This window comes from Myotis yumanensis, unplaced genomic scaffold (genome assembly GCF_028538775.1).
Source record: "Myotis yumanensis isolate MYYU_CA2020_CCGP unplaced genomic scaffold, mMyoYum1.0.hap1 SCAF_3, whole genome shotgun sequence".
In the NCBI taxonomy this organism is placed as follows: Eukaryota; Metazoa; Chordata; class Mammalia; order Chiroptera; family Vespertilionidae; genus Myotis; species Myotis yumanensis.
The window spans coordinates 201439482-201465490 of NW_027223754.1; the positions used below are offsets into that span (position 1 = coordinate 201439482).

The 26009-nt window shown below is 49.8% G+C and overlaps 1 protein-coding gene across 3 annotated transcripts in view; it reads left to right on the forward strand.

The window, feature by feature from the left end:
• Nucleotides 1-26009, forward strand: part of CHST11 (carbohydrate sulfotransferase 11) — a 228498-nt gene that overhangs the window by 107445 nt on the left and 95044 nt on the right. For all 3 annotated transcript variants that reach the window (XM_070410945.1, XM_070410946.1, XM_070410947.1), the window contains exon 2: nt 1473-1558. In XM_070410945.1, coding sequence (XP_070267046.1) covers nt 1473-1558 — 86 coding nt within the window. The remainder of the gene's footprint in view (nt 1-1472; nt 1559-26009) is intronic.

The window sequence follows — 26009 nt, forward strand, 5'->3', positions numbered from 1 at the left end:
TCCCCTACATTTTTCTTCTCTTTATAAAAAAGGGTCGGCTGGAGATGAGATGTAAGACGGTCTTTTAGGGTATGTAACCCGCCATCCTCTCGGATCGCCGGCCACCTGAATAAAGCCCCCCCATAAAGATGCAACCCTGGCCTCGACTTATTGATTCTGGTAGTGACAGGTAGCACGTGTGCCGACTTTTCTGGGCTCACTTTTCTCATCCCCGTTTCACAGACGAAGAAACAGAAGCACAGAAATGTTAGGCACCTTGCCTAAGGTCACACAGCTGGTGAGTGGTAGAGTCAGGATCCAAACCCCGGCTGTCTGCTGCAGAGAATGTCCTGCTGCCGCTCTGTAGGGGTGGAGTGTCTAGGCCAGCCGTGGGCAAACTACGGCCCACAGGCCGGATCCGGCCCATTTGAAATGAATAAAACTTAAAAAAAAAGACCGTACCCTTTTATGTAATGATGTTTACTTTGAATTTATATTAGTTCACACAAACACTCCATCCATGCTTTTGTTCCGGCCCTCCGGTCCAGTTTAAGAACCCATTGTGGCCCTCGAGTCAAAAAGTTTGCCCACCCCTGGTCTAGGCTGTGAGAGGACCCGTTTGCTCGTTCCCATCATGCCCCCACCATGTCCGTGCACAAGAAAATCGCCTCCTCTGTGAGAAGAAGGCACTTGTCCATTCATTCATTCCCCACCCTCCCTTCAACAAATGATTATCAGACGGCTAACGAGGAGGGGCTGCACAGAGTGAGGGTGTTTGGGAATAAGAAGAATGAGACCAGAGAGAATCTTGTCCATTTAAAAGTAGTCCTTGATGTTGGGCTTTTGAGACGTTCGCTTAATTCCCCTCTTTTGTTCATTGTACGTGCCACCTCTGTCTGTCTGGAACGACACACACTCTTCCTTTCTGCCTCCAGCCAATATTTTCACGAAAAAGAACCTCATTTACCAGAGGCTTTGGGGAGGCCAGGCCCCGGACTCATTCCGTGGGAAGAGCCCACCTGGGGACCTGGGGGGGGGGGGGGGCGGGGAGGGGGTGGGGAGCACGGTACTGTTCTGGGGACCGGATGCCTTGGGGACCAGGAGCAAGAGGTTCTGACTGACTGTTGAGGGAGGACGCTGTGGACTGTTAGGAAGGTCACCAAGGCTGGTGCTGGCACAACTCACTGTCTTAGAACAGCCTTTACAGTGTCTTTTGTAAGTAGCTTCATTGCAGTGTCTTAGAGGCCTGTGTTGTTGCCTTAATATTTGCTGGGAAGAACTTTTAGCATTATCGCTGCCCTGCCGGGCGTGGCGATGCCTGGATGTTGGGAAGGCAGGGTGGCCCCGGTGCCGTTAAAGGTACAGCTGTGCTAGAAGCCGCTTATCTGTCTTCCTTCCCCACCTGTTTCTTCTTCCCGCCCTGTGCCTTTTCCTTTGTCAGACAACAACCGTTTGTTGCTCATTGCTGATGAGCCTTCACTTTCTTTCCTCAGTCATGCGGAGGAACCCCTTCGGCGTGGACATCTGCTGCCGGAAGGGGTCTCGAAGCCCCCTGCAGGAGCTCTACAACCCGACCCAGGTAAGCCCGGGAGCTTCCTGTTGTATCCGTGCATCGATTTGGGGGGCTGGTGGGGGGCGATGAAAAACTCCGAAATGCTATGCTTTGGGGATTTGAAACTCCTTGCACTGCCTGGCGTGTTACCTTCAGTGGTTGCTTTCTGGGTCACCCTTTCTCTGTACAATGGTTAGAATTAGGTACTTCCATGGGGTCGTGCTGGAGTGAGCCCCCCGAGATCCACACGGGTGCCAGCTGTGGGACTCAAACGACAGAGCTGGCGGGCTGTGCAGTCTCCCCTTTGGCATCCCCAAAGAAGGTGCACATGGGGGTGAACGTGATTATGAAAGCCCAGGAACGCCCCAAGAGTCCCACCTCACTGCGCCATTTTGGCAGGACGCCCTGTGTGCGTGTGACTTTTGCTAAGTGACTGTCACTGGGAGCAGAGGGAGGAGTCCCGGTCGCCATGATGCGTGTGGGTCTTGATGAGGAGGCTCCGAGGCTGGTCCTTTTGTGGGAACGTTAATTAGCACTTGACGCTGAGAAGTGGTGAGTGAGCAATAAGTGGCCCGTCCGCTGACCTTCGATCGCTGTTAAGAAAAGGGAAAAAAATGACTGCTTTGGCCATAGTCTCTGAGCTTTATTTTATATCAAATTCTTAATTTAGTGTGTCTGTGGACCAAGTTGCTTGGTGGAGGCCAACACTGCTTGGTCCTCGAAGGTACTGGACTTCCAGAAGTTTTGCAAAGGGACAAGCCTGAGGATGTTCAGATCCCACATCTCTTCCCTGTCTCTCACCTGCACTTCCTTCTGGAACAGTGGGCTCCTGAGGTTGCTCATCACAGGTGGCCTACCCAGGTCAATGCACTGCTCCGTCAGCCCCTCCCTCCACCTCAGAGCTCGGTGTGACCGGGCCAGGTGGGCTAGGCCACTGCAAACTGGGGCTTCCTTTACTGGGAGCTTGACATTTGGGTTTTGTTTGGTGCCCAAATATTTCGATGATAGCAGGCAAGTCTCCCGCTCCATTCTCTGTCCTTAGGAAGAGGCAGAGCCAGCTTCGACAAAGGGCAGAATTTCTGGTCGGCCACATTGACAACAGCACAAACAACCGAGATGCAAGCCGCTCCCCTCTTTATGTTGCCACCCTCTGTTCTCAGACCATTCCGCCTTCAAACCAAACTGCCAGAGCACTGCTGCTTTCCTGAGGAATGTCATGGGCAACATATGGTATCATGGGAAGAGCCTCTCTCTGAAGTAGATGGCCCTCTGGGCTGTGTCTGTGCTGTTCACTGCTGTGTCCCCAGCCCTAACGCAGGGCCTGGCCACTAGCAGGTGCCCCCAAATATCTGTGATTGAAAAATGAATGTCCAGGTTCAAGTTCCTACCTTACCACCAACTGGTAGTGCAACCTTGGATGCACAATGAGTCCTCCATTAGGCTCATTTTTCCCATCTCCCTGGGATGTCGGGAGGGTGAAGTAACTCAGATGTGTCAGAGGCTGTGTAAATATGACTCATCAGTATCATGGTCATGAGGATGGATTCAGTGTTGGAAGTCTTGACTTTAGAGTCAGACCAGGTTCAAAGAATGGCTTTCTCACTTATTGGCTATGTGAATGTGGGCAAGACACTTAACCCCTCTGAGGCCACTTTCCTGCCTTTATAACATGGTCCTCAAAATACCAGCCTTGCCCTCCAGTGTGGTTCAGTGGTTGAGCGTCGACCTATGAACCAGGAGGTCACAGTTTGATTCCCGGTCAGGGCACATACCCGGGTTTCGGGCTCGATCCCCAGTGTGGGATGTGCAGGAGGCAACTGATCAATAATTCTCTCTCATCATTGATGTTTCTATCTCTCTCTCCCTCTCCCTTCCTCTCTGAAATCAATGAAAAGATTAAAAACAAAAATACCAGCCTTGCAGGCTTACATGAGAAGATATGCCTTCCTTGGTGCCTCTTATGGAGTTTGTTCATCCCCGGATTCCTGTCACCCATTCACTCCTTCAGCTGCTATTATGAGTATCTGCTCTGTGCAGCTCAATGCCAGGCACTGGGCACAAAAGGGTGAGCAGTGCATGCGGTTGGCCTTCCACATCTGGTTCCATCCCAGGGTTGGCATGAGTGAGTAGACGGGCAGTAAACCAGTCAAAGGAGAGAGAACCCTCCTGGGTAGAGTCCATCTCTCACTCAGTGGTAGCGTTGTGTGGGTGAGATGCTCATTTAGCAGCAGTAACCCCGGACCTGGGAGGGGGGATGGGGCTGGAGAGGCGGCTCTGGGAGCATCTGCGAGGGCGTAGGTGGGTGAGTCACCGCCCTGCATCAAGAATGCCAAGGGCAAGCTGTCTGGCCCCTGTCGCTGGTCACCAGGAAAGTTTCCCTGCAGGAAGATGGCCCTGTTTCCTCGGGATGTTGTCCCGGGATGTTTTTTCTTAGGCTGGTTTCCTTTACAAGCTGCAATTATGTTCCACTCCCACACAAGATCGGTCCATGGCGCTTCTTGGAGAAACTGTTGGTGTTCCTTTGGGCTGCCCCGGGGTGCTACGGGGAGAGTTTAGTTAGGTCAGTGGTTTTCTACTGTCCTAATGCCGAGACCCTTTAATACAGTTCCTCATGTTGTGGTGATCCCCAACCATAAAATTATTTTCCTTGCTACTTCATAACTTCATTTTGCTACTGTTATGAATCGTAATGTAAATATCTGATATGCAGGATATATTTTCATTGTTACAAATTGAACATAATTAAAGCATAGTGATTAATCACAAAAACAATATGTAATTATATATGTATTTTCCGATGGTCTTAGGTGACCCCTGTGAAAGGGTCATTCGAGACCCCTTCCGGCAACCCCATGGCCTGAGTTAGGTTTTGTGTCCATGAGGCACTTGCAACTTTGCACCTGATCAGGCCTGGTGGCTGGTTTCTCGCGTTTTCCTACCAGCCAGACTGTTGGCGTTGCTCAGCCTGGGTCGATGGTATCACAGAAGCAGAGGACCACCCCTGCAATCGCTAGAAACCAAACTGCTCCTGGAGACCCGGGTCCCCCTTGGATGCTGATTGGGTATTTGCGTTTGACAGATGGTGGTGAAAACAGGAACCGTTTATTTCAGATGATAAGAAACCAACATTGCGGCAAGAAGGCGCCGTCTTGTTACTGTGTACTGGTGCCATAGACCAGATGCTTATGCACATTTCATCCAGTGCTTATAATAAGCCCCAAGCTAGGCATTACACCCTCATTTTATGCATCGGAGAACTGAGCCGAGAAGGTCATACAGCCTGCCCAAGGTCACACCACTAGTAAGAAGCAGAGTCAGGATTCAAACCCAGAGCAAACGACACATCTGTTTATCTCTATGCTGTGCTCACTGTCTCCAGCAAACTTGTCTTGGCAGGAATTATTCCTTGTCCCCTCAAAAAAAAAAAAAAAAGCACGCAGATTTTTGTTGGACAAAAGCTTAAAACCTCCCTTGGGAAAATTGGCTATAATCTGATTTTAGTGCCCAAGGTTTCTTATTTTAGTGCCTTGCAAACCTCTAACCATTGAAACAATCGGTTAAAAAAGTTTGTAGTTGATATTCTTAGAAAAACTGCACTCCGATGTCTTATAATTTTCCCGGTTCTCTGCTGCCTCCCTGGCCCCAAAATAAAACGTAATTGCCGATCAGATCAGCTGGAGTCAAGTCACTGAAAGTTCAGGAGTTTCCAAGTGCATATTTGTGGGCCGCGCACATCTGTGGGCCGCCCTGGCTCAGCTCAGATGCAGGGCAGAGCTCCGATGTCAGCCATTAATAGGGCATAATTGTCCCTAAATGCCAGCGAGGGCGAGACAGCTTGTCCTTCTGCCTCGCCCACCTCCTGGTCCTCTCTCGGGTTCCCTGAAATCTTCACAGCATCACTCATGTGGTTCAGCCCTGCCCTGCCCTGCCTGGTTCTTTCTTTAGCATTTATACTCGCTCTGTGATTACCACGTTCGAGAAGACAGATGCACAGCCCCGGGCTGGCCAGCAATTCATGAGCACTGAGCCAGGAGGCTTGCACGAGGTTCACTGGTCTAACAGGCGTTCCTAGGGGTCTCTGAGGACCAGTCAATGTTTTATTACAAAATAATAAAATCGGACCCTTATTGGTCCATTCTTCAATGTGTTAAAGTAAATTTACTTCTCCATAAGGTAGGCCCCAGGAGGAAAGATGGAAAGAGGGGGAGAGAGAAAGGAGGAAGGTAGGGATGAAAGAAAAAAGAGAGGGAGAAAGGTACTATTCATGGACTATATAATGCATCTCAGTGACTATTCTAGGCGTTTTTCACACATCTCTCATTGAGTTTTCACAACAACCCTAAAAGGAAGGGATCTGATAACCCCATTTTCAGATAAGTTAACGGAGGCTCAGAAGGGCTGAGTTATTTGCTAGACTATCTCAGCTTCTAAATGGTAAGCTGGGTCTATCCAACCTGGGGGGATTGTAGGAAGGTCAGAGCCCATCACTATCTTTTCTGGGTGGACAAAAATGCTTCCTCGAGGCTCTTTCTGCACTCTCCTCCGCCCCCCCCCCCCCCCCCCCCCCCCCCCCCCCCCCCCCCGCACACACACACACTAGGCTGAGACCTGGGATGTACCCAGGATAGTTGCAGAATTCCCAAAGCCAGGGCCAGGGCTCATGAGATGGGATGGCATGGGATGCACAGCAGTTGTCCAATAAACAATTGCAAATCAGTGTTTTGCTTATTGAACCTGATATTTGGAGACAACTTTGTCTGCTGGGCGGAGCCACGCTAAGCAGGTGTCACCCCGAAGAACTCTGCTATGGGACAGCACACCTTGGTGAAATTTGGAAGCCGAGCTCATTGATTCGGTCGAAGGTTTTAAGTTGATAAAAGCTAGGGACCTCTCCTCGTCCCAAACTAAGCAGTTTCTCAGCAACACTTGCCAAAAGATGCTTCTCCTACAGGCATTTGTAGAATAAACAGAGGAAAAAGACATGGGGAAGAGAGGCACTTAGGTATAGGATGTGATACGTGCTGGGTGAGAGGCTTTTAGCAAAGTTATGGGACAATCAGGAGTAAGCAGGTAACCCTCCGAGATGCAGGGCACAACGGGAGGCGCTAGGGAGGAGGTGGCATTTGAGCCAGGCCTTTGAAAGCACATCAGACTTCACCTGACAGAGAAGAGGGAACAGCATCACGGAGGGAAGGAGCAGCAGGCGCAAGGACCGCAGGGGGGACAACCCATGGCACATTCAGAGAACAGGGAGGAGTTTGTGGCTGGAGTCGGAAGCTGGTTGGAGACGAGGCAGGAAAGGAGGTTGGTGCAGGTGGACAGGGCTTGTCCACTGTTCCGGGAGGTTTAGTCTTTATTCACCGTCAGGGTTGGAGGCCCTGAAGAGCCCACAGACGATAGTGTGCAACGTATGGACCAGCTTCTGCTTCTGACTCAGTCTCTTGTTAGCCACAGGGCTTCTCCAAGGCAGGCCGTGTCCCCTGGCCCCTGCATGGCCTCGTCTATAAGATGAAGGGTGTGGACTAGATTGTGGTTCTCAATCCCCCTGCACATTAGGACACTCAGGGAGCCTTGAGCAAATGCCAGTGCCCAGGCCTCACCCCGAGGTTCTGATTGAACTGGTTGGTCTGGGATAGGACCGGATGTCAGTATTTCTCCAGGTTCCCTAGGAGATTCTGATGGGCAGCAGGGTTCCGGAGCCCTGGGCGGGAACGGCTGAAAGGACCCCTTCCCTTCTAGAAATCGTTGATTCTCACATAACCCGTTACTTGAAAAGCAGCTCAAGGCACGTGCCCTGAGGTTGTTCATGACCATTTCTGTTGGAAGTCCCCAGGTCAGTGTTGTGCATATTGGCCTCGTTCACTAGGGTGGGGATCACATTGGGAAAAGTGTGTGGTCAACGCCCTGAGCGTTGGAGACTCAGTCAGTATTTTGTGGACAAACCCGAGAGAGCCCCCAGGCAGGCAGCGAACTAGGAGCAGCCCTGCGTGAGGACACTTGAGCCACTCGGACTCGTTCCACGCCAGGTGTCTAATGGGCGCTTCTGAGAAGGGAAGAAGGGCTCCCTGCCCTTTGAATTGTTGTTGAGGAAGAATGATGCTGAATGGTCATATCCACTGGGGACGGCAAGAAAGAGCAGACATTGTCCAGCCCCAACTCTGGTCAATTAATCCCTTCATTACCAACCACCTGGTAAATGACGAGTCTGTCTAATTATCTTGCTTTGACCCAACAGCTGCCTACCAGCCGAAGAGGGATTAATTGATTTAGTTGTGGACTGGCTCCCTATGCAGAGATATTACTTACTGTCAGCCTAGCAGAACGGCAGCTGGCTGGCCAAGATGAAATATTACATTAACTTGATCTTACACACAGCACTTGGGAAAATGCTTCATTATTAATTGCAAATTACAATAGACGAGCAAAACCCATTTCAAAAACCAAGGACAGCGAGCGGCTCCATTGTTCTTGAACCTGGGAAGGTGACCTGGTCGGGTTTCCAGTCAAGCCAGGACAGAGGGGGACTCCAGAGCCAGGTATGATCTGGGTCAGAGGAAAGGGTTGGATGCTCAAAGGAAGTGGGGGGAGCCCAGCCCAGGTGTGTGACCTGGGGCAATTCCTTAGCCTCCCAAACCTTGGTTTCCTTAGTGGTAAAATAGGCGTGCGAGGCCAGGCTTGCAGGCCGGTGAGATTCTACATCATGTCTAAACAGCACCCAGGAGAAATGCCGAGGGCAGAGTTGGTGTTAACCAGTCGCCGTTAATGAGCTGAGTTTGGTAACCTGGGACTTACCTTATCAGGTCGGGGCCAGGCTGTGCCCTTGTACCGCAGGCTCAGGCGTTTTGCAAATGCACACTTGGAATTTTGTTGAAAAATAATAAGATAGATTATTTCCTCTTGCCTGGAAGCTACTAGCTTCATTGTGAGCACTTCCTAAAAATGTTGACTTATGTGTTCTGTCTGATAGATTGTTATTAGTAAGCTTGATGCATTGACTTATAAGGCCATGGGTGTGTGTGTGTGTGTGTGTGTGTGTGTGTGTGTTGGGAAATGGGCAGATACAGCTATTACGTTTTTTGTTGTTGTTTTTTTAAAAATATATTTTATTGATTTTTTTACAGCGAGGAAGGGAGAGGGATAGAGAGTTAGAAACATCGATGAGAGAGGAACATCGATCAGCTGCCTCCTGTACACCCCCCACTGGGGATATGCCTGCAACCAAGGTATATGCCCTTGACTGGAATCGAACCTGGGACCCTTCGGTCTGCAGGCCGACGCTCTATCCACTGAGCCAAACCGGTCATGGTACAGCTGTTACGTTTTAAAGGCCTCCTGTGGTTGTGTTTGTCATACCCCCAGCACCTAGCTAAGTGCCTGAGTAATGGCTTTTAAGTAAGACTCGTCTCTGGGCCGTGTTAATGTGATGTCATTGATCTCATCGATGGGTCCGCATTCATTCAGGCTGTCTTTGTAGGCGGTTGTTCTGTTTCAGGAAGCCTAATTTGACCCAGTGTGTTCACATCTGCAGAGTAAGCTCCGTGTCCGTCTGTGTGGATATAATCTGGCGTGTTTCGATGAGAGAAGGGCATTCGCGTGACAAAACGACCTGGGCAATTTCCAAATGGTAACACAGCTGTAAAATCTGCCATTTTCGGAAGTTATTTCCTAAATTACCCTCAATTATAAGAGGCCTCGACATAATTTGATTTTTTTTTTTTTTGTAAGTTACACAACTCAAGAAGCTTCTCAGCCCATTGGATTTAACCTTGTTGGCATGGCTAGAACTGAAACAAAGCCCTAGCTTGTTCTCAAGTTTTCTGAGGGGGAGCCTGGCTGGGGATGGGTGTCAGCACAGCCCCATCTTCCTGCCTCCTGTCCCCCTCACTTCCCAATGGCAGTCGGCATGCAGATCTGGGGGGAGAAGGGCTTTTCCTCTACCATTACTACTGCAGTGAACTCTGGGGCAAAGAGCTGAACCTTTCCTAGAACTGGAAACCTTGGTTGTAAAATAGAAATAAAATACCAGCAGTTCCGTTATTAAGGATTAAGTTAGAAAATATATAGAAAGTTCCAGGCATGTGGTGCGCTGCTCAGCAAATTCTGATTTTTTATTAGCTTCGATGAAACCTCCTTCAGGAAGCTCTCCCTGATTTGTTTTCCTCCTTCGAGTTCAGGTTAAATGTCCTTCTAGAACGGTGCTGCTGACTCACAACACAATGCGACTCACACATGTAATTTGAAATTTTCCAGCAGCTACATTTTAAAAAGTAACAAGAAAACAGGTAACATTCATTTTAATAATGTTTTATTTAACCCGGTGTATCTAAAACATGATCCTTTCGACATGTAATCAACAAGAATATTTAAGATGTTTTAATATCTTGTTTTCATTCTAAGCCTTTGAATTCTGATGAACACATCTCAGTTCACACTGGTCACACGTCACGTGCTCAGTAGCCACATGTGGCTGGTGACTGCTCTGTGGCCCATGTGGGTCTGTAAAATGCCCCTTTATCCCCACCGCATGCTCATGTTCCCCTTGTTCCTGACACTTGTTCACACGTTGGACATGACTTTACTAGGCTTTGTGCCCGGGGGCGGGGGTTGTGTCTTATTCATCTTGGGGCACCTAGTGGCTCCCCAGCCAGTCACAGAAATGGGGCTCAGGAGGTGTGGGCTCTGAGGGCACCTCCTGTGCCTGTGCCTCCAGCAAGCCCGGCGGGTGGAGATTTGTGCTGAGGAGGTGGCCAGGGCTTTGAGCCCCTGGAGGCACCGAGGCAGCCACCCATCCAGGCGGGAGGGAGGTTTCCTGGGGCCCAGTGAGGTCCATGCTGCAGAGAGTACGTCCCTGCTCCAGGCCAAGACCTGATGGGTCCCCGACAGGCATCCTTCCTGCGGTGTCTGTGCCAGTCCCAGGGAAGGGCTGCCCCTCGGAGAGGTGTCCTTACCAGTGGTTCTCAACCTTCCTCATGCCGCGACCCTTTAGTACAGTTCCTCATGTTGTGGTGACCCCCAACCATAAAATCATTTCCGTTGCTACTTCATAACTGTAATTTTGCTACTGTTATGAATCGTAGTGTAAATATCTGATATGCAGGATGTATGTAGGCGACCCCTGCGAAAGGGTCGTTCAACCTTCAAAGGGGTCGCGACCCACAGGTTGAGAACCGCTGCCTTAGACTCTATGAGATTCCTTCTGAAGACTAGCACGGGGCGGGGGGGTGGGGAGGGGAGGTTGAGAGAACAGTGCAAGGGGTTGGATGCTTGAAGGGACTCGGGAGAGACAAGTAGGCGCTCACTCCATGTGCCCTGAATGAAATGGAACTGGAATTCCTTTGCACCCTCCGTCCCTCCCCCACTTCTTGCAAACCCCCTGTATTCGGTTCCAGAGCTGCCGTGACAAAGGGCCACAGGCTGGGGCTTCCACAGCAGAACTTGAACCTGGCAGCCTGGAGCTGGAAGCCTGAGTGAGCTCAAGGTGTGGTTCCTCCACAGGGCCGTGCGGAAGGCCTTGCTGCCCCAGCTTCTGGAGGTCTGCTGGCGATCCTTGGCGTTCCTTGGCTCGTGGAAGCGTGACCTCAGTGTCTGCTTCGTGTGCACACGGCGTTCTCCCTGTGCCTGCCTGTGTCCAAATCTCCCCTTTTTATAAGGGCGCTGGTCACATTGGCTGAGAGGCCCACCCTACTCCATCCAGTATGACCTCATCTTCACTAATTACAGCCACAGTGACCCTGTTTCCAGACAAGGTCACATTTTGAGGTACTGGGGCCAGGATTGCAACATACGAGTTGGGGGTGGAGGGGAGGACACAATACAACTCATACCACTTGCTGTGTGCAGAGCACTGTGCTGGATGCTGGGGCTCTGGCCCTCTGTTAGTTCAGACTCCGATAGGAGCAAAGGGCCAGTAAACTGTTACAGAACGACGGCTGTGCGAGTTCAGTGCACGATGCTGGAGGGGCGTAGAGATGAACTATTACCTGGACTCGGCGTGTGCACGTGGGAGTGTGTGCATGTCGGTGTGCTCATGTGTGTACAGTCTTTGTCGCCCCGTGGAGCAAAGGCACAGGAGAGATGGCACACGGCCGAAGGGTGGACTTCACCCTCCCGGACACAGTCAAACCTGGGCATGGGGGCAAGGACGCCCTGTCTGTCAAGGGACTGAGCATCGCCCCGGGGCCCTCCATCCGTGCCCCTCTGGTTAGGACAGAAGCCAAGGATGCATGAACACCAAGTGCCTCCGTAGCTCCTGAATTCTAGAAAGGTCGGCAGCTCGAGTCCCAGCGGATCCGCGGTTCAGTGTCTACGTGACCACGCCGCGAGACTCTGCCAGGTTGGCCTTGCCCCAGCCTTGGCAGGTGCTGGGCAGGCCTGGAAGGGAGCTGGCCGTTCTGGAACATGCCACAGGGTGTGACGGCCAGACAGACTCTGGTGCTGCCTAAAATGGCCTGCGGCTGAGTTTCCCTCTCCTCGTCTTAAATCAGGGGTTTAGAGCCACACATGGCCAGGGCACAATTCTGGCCGTCATCCTGAATACTGGAGAGAGCGCTGTGACCGACGTTCCGTCTCCAGCGTGTTCCCTGAAGGCCATGTCCACAGACATATCCACGGACATGAGGACGTCCTGCTGGAGCAGAGCTTGGCATCTGAGAGCCGGGCAGGCTCAGTGCCTGCTGGGACCCAGGCCTCCCATCCCGTCCCGGCATCTGGGGAAACGCTCTGAGAGAAAAGGGGAATGTCTGAGGCCACACAGCCTAGAAGTGATCAGAGCACGGGGCTGGGCCCGGCCCTCCTGGGCTGGAATCCCAGAGCCCACACCTGCCAGCTGTGTGGCTGGGAAAACTTCTTACTTTCTCTGTGGCTCAGTTTCCTCAGCTGTAACATGAGGACCATACCCGCACCTACGTCATAGGGTTCTTGTGAGGACTGAATGAGCCCAGACACGTGAAGCACTAGAGCAACGTGTAGCACTGAGTGAGGCCAACATAGTGTTTCTGCTGTTATTATTATTCAGGCGCAAAGGCCACGAAGGAGCAGATGGTCCCCGAGGACAGATGAGCATGTTGAAGTTCAGATCACTCAGAAGACAGGCCTCCCCTACAGCCTGATCATCTTCCACCTGTTAAAAGGGAACTTTAGAATTTTTTTAAAAAAAGAGAAATTCTAAAAATTGCCCAGCTGGTGAGGCTCAGTGGTTGAGCAGTGACCTATGAACCAGGAGGTCATGGTTCGATTCCCGGTCAGGGCACGTGCCTGGGTGGTGAGCTTGATCCCTAGTAGGTGGTGTGCAGGAGGCAGCCAATCAGTGATTTTCTCTCATCATTGATGTTTCTCTCTCTCTCTCCCTCTCCTTTCCTCTCTGAAATCAATAAAAATATGTATTTTTTTAAAAATCTGAGTGCTCGGGCCACACCTTCAACTTCCTAATTTAGAATTTCTGTGGCGTCACTGCTTTTTGAAAGTTTCTGGTTGGTTCCCCCTCGCAGCCGAGTTTGAGAACCGCTGCTCTAGGATTTATTACTCAGAGAGGCCTGGGGACCAGCAGCCTTGGCACTACCTGCCTGGGAGCTTGTTAGAAATGCAGAGCCAGGGCCCCCACCCCGCCTGCTGGATGGAAACCTGCATTTTAACAGGGTGGCGAATGGTCTGCATCAGCGATGACGGGAGAGGGCTCCTGGGGGAACAGCCGCTCTCTGGGACCCCGGGGAGAAGCAGCTGGCCGGTGCCTTAGATAACAAGACAGGTGGTGGATTTGGGAGCCAGGGAAACCAGAAGGGGTCCTCGCCTGTCCCAGAGCCTGGCACGCGTCTGCTTTCTGGAAAATTGGAAAACGGAAGCTGTGTTTATGCAGCATGGAGTGCTGTCAGTGGCCGGGAGCTGGAGTCCCCGAGGTGGGCTGGAGGGATGGCCAGCCTCTCCTTCCTCTGGAGGCATTCAACGCTCACAGCCGGCTCAACTCTGGGAGAAGAGATAGGTGACTGCGTGGGCGCCCTGGAAGCGAAGGCCACTGCGGTGCCTTTAAAGGCAGCCCCGTCCTTCCTGGGTGCTGTGTCCCGGGGTGAAGCGGATTTATAGGGTTTGGAGCTGAACTGGGCTCCCTCGGGCGGCCACGGTCCATGTTCGTTCTTTTCATGCGTTGGGCTGTTTCTGGCCTTTGTCAGGAAACTGGAAGGAGGACCCCAGGGTAGACCCTCCATTCCCCCACCCTCACTCCAGCCTTTACCGCCAGATGACATGTGTAAATGCCATTCTCCTCCTCTAACCGCCCCCCACTACTCCCATTTCCAAATGCCAGGAGCAGCAGACCTCAAACAAAGCAGTTTACTGGGGAGAGAATGGAATTTAGAGCCCCAAGTCCTGAATTCAAGTCCTGCTTCTTCCACTTACTAGCAGGGGGATCTTGGGCCAATATCTCAACCTCTTCGGGCTTCAGTTGCCTCGCCTGGAAAGTAGGAATAATTTATTCAGCTCTGTCTAAAGAGGCCACATGGTATAGCAGTTAAAACTTGGAATCAAGCTGCCTGAATTCAAGTCTTATTTACTGGCAGACAGCCGTGTGTCAGTTACCTAATCTCTGGGCGCCTCCGTTTCTTGATCTGTAAGGTGGGCATAACAGCAGTGCCCGCCTCTTTGGATTCTTATGAATATTTAATGAGTTGCTTTATGTTAAGGGCCTGGAATAGTGGCCAGCACAGTCCACACTCAAATTTGTCAGCAAGGATTATTTTCTCACCTTGATGTTTTCATCTTTAAAAATTCCCACTATTCGTCCTTAAAAAAGAAAAACAGATAATCACAGTTTGGGTCCTAGGAACTTTCCCTTCAGAGAAACTCCTTTTGCCCAGTGACTTTTACAGCTCCTCACATGCAAGCCACCCGTCATTGGCTTTTCAGACGCATCCTTCCCCATTTTACAGATGGGGAAACTGAGGCACAGAAAGAGGTTGTTGACGTTTAATGTAACACGTGTGCGGTCCTCCAGCCAGTTGAGAAGTTAATTGCGGAGCCGAGGTTCCGTGGCTCTTGGCGCCAGGCCACCTCCACCAGGTCAGCTGCTGTAGCGGTTCTTTGAGGAACCTGAACTGAACTCCTTTGAGTCTCCATTCGCTGTGCGTAGTAGAGATGGAACCCCCCCTCTCCGTGCCGACTCTTGGTAGGTCGTCAGCCGCCATGAAATGCGGGCGAGGCCTGCTCTGGGCACCCCTGGGTGAAGGATGCCCCTTCTCTCCAGTGAGCGGGACCCAGTGAGGGGATTTAGTGCTGGGCTGTGTGTCTCCCCTGCTGTGTGCCAGCACCCTCTCTCTGCTTCCTGGCGTCACCTCTCCAGAAACTCATTCAAACCCCTAGTAAGTCAGGCCAGAGCATCCCTGAGTCCAGAGCGACATTGCTCAGGTTAGAAACAGCACCTGGCATAGGAAGTGGAGGGATGTCCTCCTGTGGGTTGAGGAGTTGGGAGGCTGCTTTTAGATGTGCTGGTGTTGAGCTTGTCCCTGCCTAAGTAGGCATAGGGACCATCTGTAATTTTCTCCTAAATGCCCCCTCCCTCCTCCCGCCCTGGTCTTGCTAGGAGCAGCTCCATGGAGACACCATTGGATGGTCATCTTTGATCCACTTGCCAAAGCGCCAACCAAGAATCAGTATTCAGACAGGAGCACAGTGATGTGGGTCTCTTTCCTGATAACAGGGAGCGTAGAGCCCATGGAAGCCAGCCTCACACAGGCTGCTGGGAAAAGCCGGGGCAGGGCTGCCCCGTTGGGGAGGGTTGGCCGCACTGACAGGAAGACCCATTGGGTTTCTGTGGGGTCTGTATTACTTCTACAGCCTTGCACAGACCGCCCGCAGTAGCTGGTAGAAGGAATTCATTATAGGAAAGGGTCAACTCACCCCTCACACCCACCTATCCCTAAGGGTAAGGTTTTAAATAAACTCACACTGAGCCCCTGGTTTTTGCGGATGGAACATTCTGGGTTCCACTTTGCAAGAGCAACCCAGAAATCCGTTAACAAGGAGCAACTGGTCATCTTCGCAGAGGGACAGATGTGAATCAGAGAAAGTGATTTCTGCCGCTAATATTAACACTACGGTGTCGGGTGAATTTCCCGCCAAAATATAAGATGGCGCGGGCAATTATTTAGGTTTCCCGCGCAAAATCAGAGTTAGTTTAAAATGCCTATATCTTTTGAAGTATGGGTTCGATTGAAATGAAATTTTCGGTTTCTTGTGTAAAAAATAAAAATTTATTCAATCACAGACATTTTTTTATCTATTCAGTACATAAATAATTCGATATATGTAAACTAAATACGAAAAACCCAAAAAATACTTATTACCTAAAAATATACACATATTTTTAAAGTTTAAAATAAAATTTTCATAATAAATCAAAACAAATAGAAATTAATAGTTTTTTAGCGTATGATATTTTTCAAAACACGCCCCTTTATGTAGAGGTATATTGCAAAATTTGCACATGTAGCGTGTCTCACTGCGCAATTTATGAATGGAACATACGCGACACCTTCTCAAAATGTTTTTCTTTTTTCCACTTCCGACAATTGCCTGTAACGTATGCTTTCTCATGTCCATCGATAGCCTGCATGGTGTTCTCTACTTACAAGGGATTTTTATGATACCTATTACCCCAATGGGTATGAAACGGTTCGCATACGCAGGTAGGTATCTTTGTGAACGGCAAACAAACAAATATTTGGTAATACGCAGTTACAATCGGCCCGAGTTTACACGTTTCCCGCACTCCACCGCAAATCTATATGAACCGAGTTAAGACGGCTCCCGTGGAGTACGCGCAATTCACGCGAGCCGACTTAACTCGTTTCCCGCAATCCAAGTGCTAGTAAGTGAGCCCCGCCATCCACTCAGCCCAGCCGCTGCGGAATTCTGTAATTGTTATGCCCGAAGGAACCTTTATCCCAGGACTGATGGGCCTACTTGAAAATGTCATTGCATTTTGTAGGGCAATTGCATGCCAGAGTGACATTTGGAAATGGGGAGGTTGTCTTGGGACATGTCCCCTCAAAGGTACTTAGTCACCCCCCATAGACTGGCTCCCAGATGGAACCCCGCTTTCTCCCACTCGCTACTCGGGGTCTCTCTCAGTTCATCCCCGTTTAGAGTCTCAGTCTCGCTCTCGGTAGGTTTTCCTTCGTTTTACAGGATAAATACACAGATGTCTGAAAAGAAATGCGACTTTTGTAAGGAACTGGCAGATACTAGGGAAGTTCACAAGCAGCTGACATCCAATTATTCACGGTCACGGGGGAAAGGGATGAAATGAGAAGCAGAAATCCACAGATCATCTCCAAACCTCGTGATAATCAATAGCCTTCTCTTCCAACATGCCTTTCACCAGGGCCAAGAAATAGGCTGACTCACCCTGCTCTTCAAAACGGAGTCCTGAGAGATCAGTAAAGAAGGGCTAATTTGCCAAACCCTATTTTAATGAGAAGCATCTAGAGCAGCGGTTCTCAACCTGTGGGTCGCGACCCCTTTGGGGGTCGAACGACCCTTCCGCAGGGGTCGCCTAAGACCATCGGAAAACACATAATATAATTACATATTGTTTTTGTGATTCATCACTATGCTTTAATTATGTTCAATTTGTGACAATGAAATTGGGGGTCACCACAACATGAGGAACTGTATTAAAGGGTCGTGGCATTAGGAGGGTTGAGAACCACTGATCTAGAGGAACCAAAATTATTATTTTTTTAAATGTGTTGTTTTTTTAAAAATTATTTAAAGTGTCATGTTTCTTGAGCAAGTGCCGAAATGAGCGTATTTTGTTGGTTTGTTCATTGTCTAACCACTGAATAACATGTGACATTGTGACTTTCTTTTTGCTAAAAAGAAATGATTGGGATTCAGGCCTAGATGATCTTGAAATAAGAACCAGGAGCTAGCTAGGAGGATGAGAGTCAATTGCAATTGATAATTGAGTCTCCTTCCCCCAGGGCACCATGGTGTAACTCAGTCAGAGGGGAAGAAGTGATAAGTATCTTGTTAAGATAAGGCCTTGCCAAAAACAGCCCCTGGCAAATTGCTGCCATTCGTGTATCAGATTAGTGCACAAGGTGCAGTCTTTCTTGAGCCTAAGGAACCTGCTGGTCTTTATCAGTTCCGTTGTTCTCATTTCACTTGCTAAAGAGCCATGTCCAAATCTGGCCAAAGCTTGGAAGGTGGTGGTGCCTCCTATCTCCAGCTTTGCACAGGGGGATCCCAGGAAGTCCCCCAGACCATGGCCATCAGTTTGAGGGGCACCTTCATCGAGGCCGAGGAAAAGGATCTGTTTGGGGAGTAAAAGCCAGCCTTGTGAACGCATGTGGCAGGAGCTGCTAAACCCAGATGAGGGAACCAGAGCAGACATCTTGTTTTTCCTCTCTGGTGCTGCCCTTGACTTTGCCCTTGACTCAGGGTCATTCAAAGCCCAAGGCCTGCAGTTACTTGCCTCCTAAACTGGGATAGGCAGAATGCCCCCCAACCCCCCGCCCCCAAAAACAACAAACACAAAAACAAACCCCCAAAACCACGATGTCCATATCCTCGTTCCCGAAGGCTGTGAATATGTCACCTTGAATGGCAAAAGGGACTGTGCAGATGTGATTAAGTTAAGAATTTTAAGATGGGAAGATTTTCCTGGTTTATCCGGGCAGGTCCAGTGTAATAACAAGGGTGACGAGAGGGTCGGTGTCAGTGTCAGCGTCAGTGATGGAGATGGGATGATGGGTGGAAGCAGAGGTCAGGGTGATGTGAGGATGGGGCCATGAGCCAAGGAATGCAGGTGGCCTCCAGAAGCTGGGAAAGGCACAGGCATGGTTTCTCCCTTAGAGCCCCCAGAAGGGATTGCTAACACCTTGACTCTCAGACCTGTGACCTCCAGGGCATGGATTTTTGTCTTAAGCCACTGATTTTATTACAGCAGCAATAGGAAACTAATACATGAGCGCCCATGTCCAGGGTCCAAGAGAGGCCTGGGAGATGCTGGGTCTGTGACTCTAGCGTGGTAAGTGTGAAAAGTGGGAAGACTGATGATGTTGGTGGGGACACTGCCTTGGACAGAGCGTAAACTGAGGTACTGTGAAAATGCATAACTAATCTAAGCTGTGAGCCAGCAACCCTGGTGGCCGAGGTACGGTCGAGGTCTGGGCTGCCTGTCGTAGATAAAGCAATGCACGGGCACTTGGTGTAAAATGTTGGGTGCCGGCCGACCGGCTGGACTGTCTGCAGTTGCATTATGAAGCCAGGAAAAGGCTATTTCATTTCCATCTTCTTTTGGGGATGGGAGAAAAGCACCAGCCTCTCCAAGCTTCCCTTGACTTCCAGGAGAGGTTTATCCAGCCACAAAGCCTATGGGTGAGCCCAGATTGATCTCCATTCTGAAAAATGCAGTTGAGCGAAATGATTGTGATGAACGGCGGCTCCAGAGAAATATAGTGCCCCGCTTCCATGTCTCAGGCTGGGGAAGTGAAATGTGGAGGCTTGGAGGAGGGAAGATGGGTGGTGAATGAATTGCCCAGCTGAACCACAGAATGGAGGCGGATAAAAGCATTGTGCTGAGCAGTTATGCATCTCATTAAGATGCACGCAGTCTCGGCCTCTGGTGCTAGGGGAATTGTCAGAGCAATTATGTGCAAACCTCAATTGTGAGATTTGAAAAGGGGTCAGTGCACAATTGGCAGGTGAAGAAAAGGAAGGGAGATGGTTTGAAACAATAGGTATTTAATGGAGCAAGAAGACAGGGATATAAAGAGGCAGACACCCCGATCACTCAGGACTAAGTGTGTGTGGCCTCAGAGTCAAATGCAGGCCAGGTGGACAGTGCATGTGGTGCCCTGAACAGGCCTTAGAATCAAAGTGGTTTGCTCTGTAGGAAGTTACAGGGTGGTGCTTAGGACACTTTTGTCTAATGAATGAATGATTGGTGCTCGCCAAATGTTTGTCAAGGAAGTGAATGAAGGAAGAAGGGAATGAATGAACAAATGAATAAGCCAATAATCCATGTAAAATGAGGATACTACCAGTACCTACCTTGTATGGCTGGTGTGAGAATTAAATGGAATAATGCACCCAAAACCCTTAGCACAGCGCCTGACACTAGCAGACACTCATATTTAGCTCGTATTGTTCGTACGTTTTTTCTCAGGGGCGTTGGTGAGCTTCGGCTGCCGTAACAAGATACCCGACTGGGTGGCTTAAACACTAGGCATTGCTTTTCTAAGCTCTGGAGGTTGGAAGTCCAAAATGAAGGTACTAGCAGAGTTGCTGTCTGGTGAGGCCTTGCTTCATGGCTTGCAGACCACCGCCTTCTAGCTGGGCCCTTACATGGCGCCTCTTCTCTCTGTGAGAAGAAACAAAGGGAGCAGAGGGAAAGGGAGATTGGTGTCTCTTCCTCTTTGTCTAAGGGCACCAGTCCTGTTGGGTTAGGGCCCCACCCATAGACCTCATTTCAACCTAATTACCTCCTTAAAGGCCCTGTCTCCACAAAGGAGTCAGGCCTTCAACCTCCGAATTTGGGGAGGACACAATTCCGTCTGTAATACTTACTGGTAAAGAATCAAAACTTTCAAAAAAAAAAAAAACTAATTAAAGAATCATTAGGCCCAACCTGATCACTAAGCTGCTACACAAAAACCTCTGAAACCACTGAAGTAACCTTTTCCTGAGACGAGAGATGGGAGTGTTCCAGAAATTGGACAGACTTCCAAGAACCCCTTTCCTTCATGGGTGGGGTACCTGATCCCATGCTCCCCCAAAGACCCCCAGAGGCCATCCTTTCACTCTTCACTGTTAGAGATAGAGGCAACCCACGAATGCTTTTTTCTTCCCTAAAAAAAGCAAATTCCCTGAACTCTCTCTCTACCAGCTTCCCTCACACAGATGCGCCGGGAGTGAAAGTCAGCCACGTGAACCTACGTGAGCGCTTCTGGGTAGCGTTTCTTTTTCTGTCCTTTTCATCTCCGAATCCACCTGGAAGACAGGGGAAGCTCATTAGTGTGGCCCCTGCTCATTTAGAACATGGAACATTTCCTCCACGCCCACCATGAAGCACGAATCTGTGAAGCAAGTTCACAGTGTGAGCATAATTAGAGAAGACGAGCCCTGTGGAGCTGGGAGGTACCTGGAGATGATCCCCTCCGTCGGTCCCGTCGGTCCCGTGGTGGCTCGTTTCTTTTCCAATGAAAACATCCCGGCTCTGCCCAGCGCACACAGTGGGACTGTTGACCCTCCTTGCGGACGCCAGCCTGACTCACGGCGCCTTGTTTGTTTGTGAGAGACCCAGGCGCTTTATTGGCTGTGGGTGCTTTTTACTATGTGGACTTCGAGTATTAAACGTGCATTTAAAAGCAATATTCTGCGTTCAGCTTTTCCACTAATGACGACTGGCCTCCTCCCAAGGTAGCTTGCGTTATTTTGGTGAGGTTTTACAGTTATTTAATAATAAATACTTCATAAAACCTCCTGTACAATTCATTCTAACCGGCACTCCCTCTTACAGTTATGTCACCAACAACTTCTTTCTGAAGGACCAGAACTTTTGTCTATTCATGTGAACCTTGAAAGCGGCATTCACCGAACCCCGAGAAGCAGGGAGAAGCGTAATCCTTTGCAGGACAGGGGCCGAGCGAGTGGAAGAAGGCGTGTGAAAGCGTTCTGCGCCTTCGGGGAGGGTGAATAAACGCTTTATGTTTTTCTTCGCTGCCATCTCTGGCTTGGGCAGCCCCCCAGGAGGGGTCAACATATATTTGTGGGTGCAAATGCATTTCCTAGGACAGTCCCTGGGGAATGGGCTGCTTTTCAATGTGATTTTTTTAAAAAAAAGTAAATGAGATGCCTACTTATTCATTTAAATCAAACTGGAGCTGCCATAGGACGGGATGTTCTCATTAGCAGATCAGCACACCCGCTCTGGAGTCAGGCCTATTAGGGCACCAGACTTCAATCAGTGGGTTATTTCCCGAGCCCAGGTTCAGAGCGCCGGCGAGGACAGCATGACAGACGTTCCTTAGCCTTGGACTCGAGGAATTCTCTGCCACAGCCCTGGCCCACAGGAATGGAACACTCAAGTATTTGGGGCGGGGCTTCTTATTCTCTCCTTCCTGGGTATTTAATGTATCTTCAACTCCAACTCTGGATTAAGGCTTATTGCCAAAGTGTCTTCTCAGCATAAAGTCAATTCTGTATTTGGTAGGATGATGGTGTGATGATGATGATCATGATGGTGATGGTGGTGATAGTGATGATGATGGTGGTGATGGTGATGATGATGATGGTGATGGTGGTGATGATGATGATGGTGAGGGTGGTGATAGTAATGATGATGGTGGTGGTGATAGTGATGATGGTGATGGTGGTGATAGTAATGATGATGATGGTGGTGATGGTGATGATGGTGGTGGTGGTGGTGGTGGTGATGGTGATGATGATTATGGTGATGATGGTGGTGATGATGGTGGTGATGATGGTGGTGATGGTGATGATGGTGGTGATGGTGATGATGATTATGGTGATGATGATGATATAGCAGAGGTGGTGGTAGTAGCGGTAGTCATGGTTGTTGGTAACATTCCTTTCACACTTCCTCTGCACCAAGCACTATGCTGGTGCTTTGCACACATTATTTCAGTCATCATAACCCTAAAAGGTAGAAACTCTATTTGACAGATGATGATGCCAAGGCTCAGAGAGGTTAATAACTTGCCTTAGGTCACATAGCTGGCAAGTAATCACAGCGGGAGGTAGTCCCCGGCCATCTCATGCCCTTACACCCTGCCCTGCTGCCTGGCACAGTGTTCTAAGTCTCCATCTGCCAAGACTCTTACGTCCTTGGATACATGCTACTCCCATTACGGTGACTGAACGGGCTCGGAGTGGAGGGTGTCAGGCAGGGCCCCTACATTCGCCATAAAGCCTGCGGTTGGGAGGCAGGAGACTGTAGGTCTTTTGCTTAATCCCAATGTCCCATTCTTCCTGTGCTTCCTTTAGGGGCCTATTTCCAGCTGGACAATCGCTGACAGGTGGCCCCTCACCTCACAGAGCCCACTGACCACACATGTCCAGACAGTCTCTTTAAGGTTCCGCTTTTCACATTCAAGAGAAGACAAAGGGCAGAAGATTTCGGTCTTCAGCTGCCAGGGTCGCAACATGAGCCTATACTAGTAAAGGCTTGTCGAGTTTGGAAGCATTTCCAGTTTCCTTCTCAGAAAGGAGTTTTGACTTTGGGCCACTGATGCTCAGCGAAATGTGTTTCCCACTGTCCAGGACAACGGTGGTACTGAATTATTCTAATGGAAGAGGGTCAGCATCAGCTAGAATGAGCAGCAGCATTTCAAATGAGCTGGCCTCTCCCTCATTCTTTACTCTCGTCTTGGGCCCCTCTTTCTCTTCCAGCCACGCAGGCCTGGGTTAGTTCCTCTGCTGTACTTGCTTTTCCTGCCACTGGGCCTTTGCACATGCTGTTTCCAATTCCTAGAAAGCTGTCTTCCTTCCCTTTGCGATTGCTCAACCTCAAGCCAAGGGTCGCCTAGAATCTGTTATATGTTTCCTTATCACCTTTTCCTCTCCTTTATAGCCCTTTGCCCATTATAATGGTTTTGTTTATTTATTTTTTTTAGTACTTGTTTAGTGCCATCTTCCCCATTGGATGCTAAGGCCCAGGATGCCTGCCTCTGTGCCTGCTTTATGCCCAATTAGCTCCTAAAACATGGCAAGTGCTGGGTAGCTGGGGTGAGAATGTGGCACCTCCAGGTTTAGAACAGCTGAGTGTTCTGACAAATCTACTCCATATCTTCTTTTCCATCCAGATTCCAGATCAAGAGCAGCAAATAGAAAGGCGGTTAAGAGTGAGAACTCCAGAGCTAGGCTGCCTGGGTTTGGATCCTAGTCTGGCCTCTTACTAGCTGTAGCCATTTCTACTGCCGTGTAACAGATTACCACAAACTTAGCAGTTTACCCCAACACACATTTATTAGCCCTCAGTTTCCATGGTTCAGGAGCCTGGACCGCCTCAGCTAGGTCCTATGCTCAGGATCTCACCAGGCTGCATCCCATGCCAGGCCCAGGTCCCTTTCCAAGCTCTCATGTTAGTGGCAGAATTCATTTCCTTTCAGCTGTTGAAATCGCAGGCCGGCAGGACAGTCTCTTGAAGATACTTACCTGATTAGGTCAGGCCCATCCAGGATAACTTCCCTTTTAATGAACATACTGTCAACTGATTAAGGACCTTAATTACTTCTGCAAAATTTGTCTGCCATTGCCTTATAATGCAACAGGAGTGATGTCCTATCATATTCCCAGGGTCTACCTCTACTCAAGGGAAGAGGATTATACAGGGCATGTACACCAGGGGAGCAGCACTCTCAGGGACCCCATCTTAGAATTCTAGCTGTGTGGCCTTGGGTAAGTTGCTTAACCTCTCTGTGCCACTGTTACCTCATCTGTAAAGTAGGGCTAACAGTAGTACTCACTTCATAGAGTTTGTAGTGAAGATGACATGAGTTCTTTTATGTTAAATGCTTAAAACAATTCCTGGCAGGTGGTGAGTACTCAATAAATGTTAGCTGTTTCACAGCCATAAAGATGAGAATCCCAACCCAGCCAGTGGGATCCACACTCAGGAACACACTCCCACCAACTGGCTGGATAATGAACTCTGAGAGGCCAGGCTGAAGGGAGAGGAGAGGCAGGAGGATATAATGAGCTTGGAAAACTGGCCATCTGAGAGAGGAAGGACAGCTTCCCCTCCACAGCTGGAAAACGGGCGAGGCAGACAGAAAGCTGTGTCAAATGACCAAAGCAAATTGGATCTAAGTGGACACAAGTGCCCCCATTACAGTTCCGGTCACTAAACATCTTAAGGCAAAGAGTCATGTTGTTGTCTCTTTGGAAAGCTTAGAAATCCTTTATGTCAGGGATTTGAATCAAGATTGACATTTTAATTACGAAGAATTGCACATAACTGGATATTTGGGCAACTTTTGTAAGCAGCTGTACCCCAGAATATAGATCAGACCTAAAGAAAGACTCCCAGTTGGTTCAGTTTATTTATTTTTTAGAAAATATATTTTATTGATTTTACAGAGAGGAAGGGAGAGGGACAGAGAGTCAGAAACATCGATGAGAGAGAAACATCGATCAGCTGCCTCCTGCACACCTCCCACTGGGGATGTACCCGCAACCAAGGTACATGCCCTTGACCGGAATCGAACCCGGGACCCTTCAGTCCACAGGTCGATGCTCTATCCACTGAGCCAAACCAGTCAGGGCCCGGTTGGTTCAGTTTAAAAAGATAAAGGTCCCCGACTGACGTGGCTCAGTGGTTGAGCGTCGACCTATGAACCAGGAGGTCACGACTCAATTCCCAGTCAGGGCACATGCCCAGGTTGCTGGCTCGCTCCCCCATGGGGGGCCTGCAGGAGGCAGCCAATTAGTGATTCTCTCATTATTGATGTTTTTATCTCTTCCTCCCTCTCCCTTCTTCTCTGAAAACAATAAAATATATATTTTTTTTTAAATGAAAAGATAAGGCTCCCTGGTTACCCCGGTGAAACCTGAGTGCGGGTGCGATGTGGCTGGAGGGAGGTCTGCCTAGAAGTTTGCTCCGTGACGCATGCATCTGGCTGGAGAGTGTGAAGCATCGACTTGTTGATCAGGCTGGGATGCTGTAACCACATGTGGGGAGACAGCGAGGTGGGTCAATGAAGCAAGTTCACGGTGGCATGTTTATGCGCGCCAGCTGACAGCGAGAGAGAGATGACACAGCTTCTATCTTTGGCAGGAAGTTGCGTCAGAGAAACCCCTTTCAGTGGGGTCCCCTGGGGCAGGTCATCCCCTCTGCTGTAAATCTCATATTTTGTATCTGACAGTTCAACTCAAGTCATGTTATTGACAGTGGTGGTGGGCACCATGGATGCTCTGCCCAGATCCCCCTGGGTGCCCACCCACCAGTGTCCGTCTGCTTTTACCTAAAGGCCGAACCTGGGACTTGCTTCGGAGGCTGCATTTGGGCTCCTGGAGTTGCTTCCTCTTGTGCACAGAGAAGGGCAAGAATCCAGGCATTTGCCTCTTCCTGGGCAGCTCTTACTTAGCCCGGCTCCCTCACCTCGAGTGGGGGCAAACTCGGAGGAACCCAGTCACGCTCCCACGCTCCCCGTGGGATCAGGTTTAGGACTGGCTTTAACGCCTGAAATCACATCCTTGCTGGGATTCTTCATTTCCCATCCGACTCCCAGGACCGGCTATGTAATTTGCAGAGCCCCTTGTTAAAACGTTCTTAAGAGTTAAGAATCTCAAGACAGTGATAGTAGAGTGTTTCACCAAGCATAAACCCTCTGATTGGCAGGCCCCGTGTGATGGGCAGGCCCCGTGTGATGGGCAGGCCCCGTGTGACTTCACAGGTCACACACCTACCAAGCCAGCACTGGCCTGCCCCCCCTCCTTGCCCCCCACTTTCCTGGGAGCACCC